The sequence below is a fragment of the Vespula pensylvanica genome, chromosome 4, assembly GCF_014466175.1.
Source record: "Vespula pensylvanica isolate Volc-1 chromosome 4, ASM1446617v1, whole genome shotgun sequence".
NCBI lineage: Eukaryota > Metazoa > Arthropoda > Insecta > Hymenoptera > Vespidae > Vespula > Vespula pensylvanica.
The window spans coordinates 9,825,746-9,834,063 of record NC_057688.1 but is presented as its reverse complement, the minus strand read 5'-3'; the positions used below and the strand labels follow the sequence as shown (position 1 = coordinate 9,834,063).

Below are 8,318 nucleotides of genomic sequence, written 5' to 3'. Positions count from 1 at the left end.
CCTTTCCGCGTTTACCTGCCCTACCGTTCAAAGGAAACGTTTTCGATCCCTCGCATCATTGACGACGTTGGAAACGAACGTCCTTTTTCCTGCCAGAAAAGCGATCGGCTTTCCACACGCAGCAATGCGTCGTAATCAATAAGGACGATCGGCGCGCATGCATGGCATCGTCTTAGAGCGAAGGAACGTATCACGCTCTCTCACATTCGTTTTACGATCGGAGCATATAAACGAGCTTTGGCGGAGGGTAGGAGGGGAACGGTGGATAGGTAGAAAGGTAGATGAATGAATAAGCGGTCGAATTAAAGAACGGAAACAGGTAGATGGATGGATGGATGGATGGATGGATGGATGGATGGTTGGATGGATGGATGAGAGGGTGCGAAAGTAGCTTCTTTGGCGAAACGAGTACTAGTGAGAGGGCCAAGTGAGTGGAATGCGCAGAGCGAGGTGGGATGAGAGAGAGAGAGAGAGAGAACGGGAGGAGATAGGGGATAGGAGATAAATAAATAAGCATAAAAAAGAGGAGAGGTAGGACGAACGAATATAATCGTGATTGAAGCGTGTATCGAAGAGCACGAACGTCGACAGAAAAACATTGACGATCGGTAGCCCAAATTATAATCTTCCGTGATTCGATTCGTCGCGTCGCGTTATCGCAGTGCCCGTGATCATACGTAAGGGAATGATACTCTCGCTCGACACCGTTACCTTTAGAAAAGCGCAACGTTTCATCGTTTTGCTCAAGGAGGTAAGAGTGGAGAGTATCGAGATTTAGGGTGTGCTCGACAATAAGAACCGATCGAATCGTCGCTCCGCGTCTTCGTTAGGGCGGAATTCGGACGGTAAGAGAGAAAGGAGAGAAACGAGAGAACGTGAAAAGTATCAAATTTATTAATTGTATGTTTTGTAATATATTTATATAATAAAAGCAGGAAATGTAATTGCAGCGAAAGAAGGATGCTCCGATCAAAGCGAATCAGACTCGACCGATATACCTAAGAAGGAATACGTCGTTGAAGGAGGAAAGAGGAAGCTGAGAAGGTGGAGAGATAAAAGTTGGGAAAAAGGAAACCGGATAGGATTCGTGCGAAAGAATCGAAAGGAGAGAAAGAGAAAGAAGTAAAGCGGAGGTATAATTTTGAGTTCCGGTAGGCGCTCGAGCGACATCTTCTCTTATCTTGTGGAGTTTTCTAAGGAGAAAGAGAGAGTGGGAGAGACAGAGAAACGGAGAAAGAGAGTACGAGAGAGGGAGAAGGGGTATGGAAGGATATGTCGGTTGATGATTCTCGATCGATACTCGCCACCCGACGTCTCAAAGATCTGTATCCGGCTTTTGAAGACTCAAAATCGTTCGTTTTGTAATCGTCGTTTCCTCGACGGAAGAGCGCATCGAAAATGGAGCTCGACAACGGTACGATCGTGGAACGAGGGAGCGCTTTCGAGACGGAGGAATGAAATTTATCGCATAGGACTTACCGTTAGATACTATTGTCTCGTAATAGTGCAAAGTAGTAATAGAGGAAGAAAAAGAAGAGGAAGAAGATAAAGGAAGAAGGAAGAAGATAAGAGGACAAAAGAAAATGGCATCGCTGGTCTTTCGTTTCTTTCGTACAAGATACAGCCGTGCGATTACGCAGGACCCAAAGATTTCGGCGAATGCGATAAAGCGCGGGAAGAATCGCGAGGATTCAAATAGATCGAGAGTTCTTTGATTTTCGCGAGATATCGCGTGCTGATTCGCCGAGTCGACGGAGGGTTGTGCTGGAGGTGGTGGTGGTGGTGGAGGTGGAGACGGAGGAGACGGTGGTGGTGGTGGCGGCGGCGGCGTGGGCGAGGGCGAGGGCGAGGGCGAAGGCGGTGGTGGCGGTGGTGACGGCGGTGGTGGTGGTGGTGGTGGTGGTGGAGGTGGTGGTGGCGGCAGCGACGGCGGTGGTGGTAGTGGCAGTAGAGAAGGTGGTGGTAGTGGTGGTGGTGGTGGTGGTGGTGGTGGTAGTAGTGGTTGTGCCGGTGATGGTAGCAGTCATTCGCTCGAACAAAGAGCACGAGAGCCTCGTGGCGCGAGCCGAGCCGAGCTGAGCCGAGCGAAGCCGGTGAAAGATCGGAAAGGCTTTTCGTAGAGGCGGCGAGTATCGATATCGATGAGCAGACGCAATCCGTCCCGTAGGGAGCAACGGTGTGCGAACGACGTTTTCTCTCGATCATCCGGATTTCGTTATACGGATAGAGCCTGAAGAAATTCATGCGCGTCGGCAACGAGCAGAGCGATAGGAAGCGGTGAGAGAACGATCGCCGTCCTCGCGCGAAAGGGAGGGAGGGCTCGCACGACAGGATCCGTATCAATTTGCGACTGTGATTTTATAATCTTAAGGCTAAGCGTAGGAAAATCGTTCATTGTGATACTAAGCTATATTAGAGCGAGAGGAGAGAAGGTGGAAAAGGAGAAGGAGAAGGAGAAGGAGAAGGAGAAGGAGAAGGAGAAGGTGAAGGAGAAGGAGAAGGATAAGGAGAAGGGGAAGGAAGAGGAAGACACGTGGGCTCGAAGGGAAATGGAGCAAGGTAGCGCGATGCTTCTTTCGAAAGAAGAATCTCGTAAGATCGCGCAGAAACTCGTGGAAGCTGATTTGACGCGACGCGCAAAGAAAATTCTTACGGTTCGTGATACGATCAAGGACGAGGATATGGAAATCGCGTTCCCTTGAACGACTCGATAGCACGAGGCTGATCGTACTTGGGCTAATCGTTCTTTTATTTGAATCCATCGATGCCCTCGATACGAATACGCGCAGGTACGTTTACAAGCAGTTTACATTGAAAATTGGATAATCTTTCTGTTTGTCTGAAAATTTTTCTTGAAAATTCTTACGCATCGCAGGCGACTAGCAGATCGTTGTCGTCGCGCCGAAGACGGAATTTCGATCGTCGCTCGTAGCGAAAGGAAATGCGATAAGCGAGGAAAGAAAGATAATTGTAGAGGTAGATAGATAGATAGATAGATAGATAGATAGAGGGAGGGAGAGAGAGAGAGAGAGAGAGAGAGAGAGAGAGAAAGAACAAAGGAGAGGCGAGGAGGCTGGATAATTCGTCGCGTAGGACGGAAGAGAAGCGAGTCTCGGAGCGTTCGAGAGAGCCTGGCGGCAAAGCAGAGACGAAGGAGATAGAAAAGAAAGAGGAAGGTTTTGAACGGGTAAACCGTGAAACTTGTACCACCCCCTGGACACGGGGGGTGGGACAGAAATACCGTCAGCGTGGGTGTCGGTGGTGCAGGGGCGCGCCTGGCCCGTCGGCTCGCCCGCAGATTAGCACGGCGATTGTCGGGTACGTCGGGCCCATTCCGGCGTACCATCACCGTCAGGAGCAGCAGCACCACCACCAGCAGCACCACTACCAGCAGCACCGTTCTGGCGACCTCGGGGGGCCTCGCATCGGCGGCGGCGGTGGCCGCGGCACCGACGGGAGACCAACTCGCAGCCTCTCCCGGCTCGGTTGCCTCGCGCCGCGTCACGCCGAACGGTAACGCTGGCGTTGACGTCGCCGCCGCTCCTAGACCCGATCCTGGAACCGATCCTGGAACCGATCCTGGAACCGACGCTGGACCCGACGCCAGACTCGACGCCGGATCCGACGCCGGAACCGACGCCGGAAGCGGGACCATCTTCCAAGCTTCCTTCGGAGGTACGGCTCGCAACAAGAACAGAGCCATGTCCCTCAGAAGCCTCCATAGGCGCGTCTCTCATCCGTAAGTACCGATCTTGTCCGATCAACTTTATCTACCTAGCTCTCTTTAGATTCCTTTAACCGACATCTGTTCTATTCTTTCTTCGGTTCTATGATTTTCCGAGCGACGACAACACCGTATCCTTTGAGTAGATGCGTTCGTCGTTGCGCATGATGAGAAGCACGTGACGTTTACGTAGTAACGTTTAGTATTCTTTTTCGCTCATCTCAGCGTAGCTACGTAGCGCGAACGAACGATCATTAGGAAACGGCCATTAATGTTTTATCTAATAGAACGGATCTCCTCGACGTTAAATTGCTTTTACTATAATGCCGAGCTAATAAATCGTAAGGATTATTAGCACGCGCGCTATATGAAATTCGTGCGTGTTCTTTGATAATACTTGGCAGTGCAGCGAGGTGCCTGGGGACGACTCGAGAGATTAAATTCGAACTAAACGAAGACACGACAGCTGCATGGAATAATATTTCTTTCGAATTAATAAATATCGAAGGAATCGTTTTTGAAAATGCTTAGTCGCTTCTCTCCCCGTGCCGAGAAGGATGACAGCGTTCGTGTTTCTTTTTTCCTTTCTTTTTTTTTTCTCTTTTTCTTTTTAACGTTCGGACGCTCTCTCTTAGGTGGGCTCTAGGTTTTAAACCGATAGGAATTTCGTCCCTACGAAAATAACGACGAGGCGTTATAATTGATAAGGAAACGATTCATCGACGATCGGAGTGCGTACGGAAGCCAGAGAAGAATTCTTCGAATCGGCCGATGATTCGACAGCGACCTAGTCATTGACACGCTTGGCTTCTTCGGCTTTATACAAACACGTATTTTTATTCTTTGTTCGCTTTGAAATTGTCGTCATTTCCTTCATAGAACTACCTTTTATCGTCGCTCCAATAAAATCGTACCCTCAGGGTTAGCCCACATTTTGCAGCCATTGAGCTGTCATTGCTGTTGCTTTGTTGAATGAACGACCTGCTTTGTTCAAGTAGATCGAACGTTTCGGAGTAAAATGAGGCGCAAACTTTTCTCCTTCGTTGTATATCAATTGTGAAGATCGCCAAGATCGAAAGTTTATCGATTTTATCGATTGAAAATGTTTCCTCGTTAGCCTTCTTTAAAAAATGATACTTGTTGTTGCGAGAACTTGAACTAAGAATGACAGCAGTTTATTAAGTAGGAGAGTTCGTAACGAAACTAACTTCGTCCTAACGATGGCTGCATTCGAGCGTTGCAGCGCAGCTTGCTACTTTCTTAGCAATGGTCACGTTTCATTTGTATTTCGTATTCAAAACATACTAGTTTAAGAATTTTTCTTTCTTAATTTACTTCGTTAATACCCTCGTCGCACGAGTTGTCCGTACTTGGCCATAATAGCGGTGATTTAACGTGATAAGGGTCGACGCAAATAGGCTGATGCATTATGCGACGCTAATACGCGTTCCGTTCTTTGTCGCATATAATAATAAAGTCTTGCTTTCGTCCTGCTTTCGCATTTTCGAGAAGTTTCGAAATATTTTTCAAATTAGCGTCGTCATTTTTCGCAGCGATGGAAGACACGCTCGATGAGCTGGACCACCAAGTGCTACTTGCGTATCGTCGATATCTAAGACAACATGGATAGAAACGTTAGAGATGAATGGTAGGCATTACGGAGAGTCGATCAGGGAGCAATCAATAACTGACCCATATTGTACTTCTCGTTCTCTCTCTCTCTCTCTCCCCCTTCTCTCTCTCTCTCTCTCTCTCTCTCTTCCTCTTTTCTGTCTTTATTCTTCGTCTTTTTTTATTTTACTTATATCTTGTTTACTATTTTTCGCTTCTTACAATCTCTCTCTCTCTCTCTCTCTCTCTCTCTCTCTATTCCGTTGTATTTTATTCTATTCTATTTTATTCCATTCTATTCTATTCTATTCTATTCTATTCTATTCCCAAAGTTTTCAATTTTCCTGCTGCGTTAATTCATCTCAATAATTTTTACGCATGTGGACGTAACAAACTGCGACGTATAACCTTCTTTTTCAGATATAATTGCATTAATCGTCCTTTCCTATTGGAAAATTAATCGACACTCGTAACGACATCGTATTCGTTCTTTCATAAAGCACGTTCTGACGATAATAATATCGTTTTTTTTTCTTTTTCGTTGAATATGCCACTTTATTCCAGATAACTAATTTTATGCGGTTATTAATCTAAAGTTATCGGGTCGTATGTTCTAGTGGTCATATTAATGAACGACTTTGAGAGAGAAAAGAAATAATATAAATAAAAAAGTATATATGAGATCTTAATGATTCTCAAGTAGAGAGAGAGAGAGAGAGAGAGAGAGAGAGAGAGAGAGAGAGAGAGAGAGAGAGAGAGAGGGAGAGGGAGAGATATACGCTTGGTATTTACGATATGCGTTATTAAAGCACTCGTTAATGTGCTTCAAGTGTATTAACAACATTTTCATATGTCATTCCCTGCAAGTGCCATCATATCATTTGGCACAAGTTCAACGTCGAATTATATTTGAGTTGTACATTTATTTTCCGTGATAACGCGCGTATGTTATAAGTATACAATATATAAATATTTAATAAACATAGCTATATACGTAGATATATACACAATCGTGTATAGTTGCTCGAAGAAGAATAGTTTATTATAGTGTAGGAATTTCTAGGAAGAGATTGATTAAATTTCAACGTTGGCTGAATGGTCCTTTTTCGAGTCGATTAAAATCGGCGACCTAGATTTCTTTGGCCGTGGCTTGTTCGTGTCTCGTAAATAGGCGGTTGAAGGCGTTTTTCGAGTGGGCATAAAAATGGTGGGAGTCATCCTAGGGGGGTGTACGAGTGGTACGGATAGCGGGGAGGAGCGTGTGGGTGAAGGGGTAACAGAAGAAGTGCTAGAGAATGGCAGCGGTTCATATCTCAGCAATCTCTGTCGAGGTTCGCATCTCGCAGCCCTCGAGGACTCTAGAATCTCTAATATTACGTTTTAACCCACATGGTAAAATCCACGTACCTACGACTTACGTCAATCAGTATTCGCGTCTACGCGATTCGAGCCGAATTACGTCGGTAAAGTATCGATAACGATAAGTCTAAGAAAAACGATTATACGAATCGCACGATCTCGGTCCTTCGCGTTCATCGACGATGCTACTTTTAACATTGTGTTATTAATAGGATATAGCATTGCGAGCATTCTATTAAAAAAGTCACTGATTGTTGTATTATTGTGTTGGTAGGAATTGGCCTATTGTCGGGACTTCCGGGTGATCACCATCGCAGACTATGAGCAATAGGGTACATTAACTCTTATTCTTATTTTTTCACCTTCATTCGTTCTTTGTGCTCGAAACTTCTTTTCCTTCTTCTTCTTCTTCTTCTTCTTCTTCTTCTTCTACTACTACTTCTACTACTACTACTCTTTCTTCTTACTACCACTAACTACTACTACTGCTACCGCTACTGCTACTGTTACTACTACTACTACTACTACTACTACTACTACTACTACTACTACTACTACTACTACTACTACTACTACCATCACCATCACTACTACTACTACTACTACTGTATTATCATTACTATTTACTATTACTTATTCTTATTCTTCTGCTCCCTCTTATCTTTTTTATACATATTCTTTCATCGCAGACATCACTTGTACGTGTTAATTAACGAAAGCATCCACTCTTCATTTATTATTCCCCCTTTATCCGATCTACATATTTCTTTAGAAGTAATTATCGGCTCAAGAAAATCGCCTCGTAACATGACTTTTGCCTTGCATGTCTCATTACGTCTATCTTTCACCTTGTGTCTTTTATCCATTCTTCACCATTTCTTCTCTATATCTTTCACCGCACCAAATAGTGCATCGAACTATTAGAATGATATATTGTAGGAAACGCACTCTACTCATTACGATCGTTTTTTCATATTGCATGTCTCGACAATTGACTTTCATTATTGCTACAACGTACATTATATCTTTTTATTTACCTAATCACGTTTTCGCTAAGGCATTAAAAAAAAGAAAAAAAAAGTTATTAAGGTAAGTCTCACATGGCATAAATTTGTTGACGTAGTCGTTTTGCTTCTTACTCCCCCTCTTTCGTACTTAATTTCTAAATCTTTCTTTTCTTTATCCTTTTGTTGGCGTGATAAGGAGGTATCTTGAGGTGAAATCGAGAACATTTAATCGGCGCAATGACGAATTACAGGGGAAGAGAAAGGAGAAAGGGAGGAAAAGAAAAAAAGAGTTTTGCACTAGTAGGTGAAATTTCCAAGACGTGAGAAATGATCGCTAAAGACGAAATTATTTCTTTGTAAATAGTAAAGCGTATCTCGCTATCGTGGGAAATAACGGCTTATCGTCGTGTAACGGTAGCGATCGTTATATATCACGTGCGTTAAAGATAAAAGAGAGAAAGACAAAGACAAAACAACAAACAAAACAAAAAAAGAAAAAAGGAAAAGCAAAAGAAGAAAAAGATGAAAAAGGATGAGAGCAAGAGTGTGGGGGCGGTGAGAAGAAGTCGAGCATCAACCGAGACAATAGATTCGTTCGTTTTGTAGTTTCAGTGCAC

General features: G+C 44.3%; 1 protein-coding gene across 13 annotated transcripts in view; it reads left to right on the top strand.

Annotated features, from left to right (window-relative positions):
• Window positions 1–2,489: 2,489 nt before the first annotated feature.
• The window catches only part of LOC122628815 (potassium/sodium hyperpolarization-activated cyclic nucleotide-gated channel 3), a 58,269-nt gene continuing 52,440 nt past the window's right edge, over window positions 2,490–8,318 (top strand). For 5 of the 13 annotated variants that reach the window (XM_043811499.1, XM_043811500.1, XM_043811498.1 and 2 more), the window contains exon 1: window positions 2,499–3,739. In XM_043811499.1, coding sequence (XP_043667434.1) covers window positions 3,702–3,739 — 38 coding nt within the window. In that variant the 5' untranslated portion in view covers window positions 2,499–3,701. Of the gene's footprint in view, window positions 3,740–8,318 lie in introns of all 13 variants that reach the window. The other 8 variants (XR_006327118.1, XM_043811506.1, XR_006327119.1 and 5 more) reach the window with 5 other exon arrangements.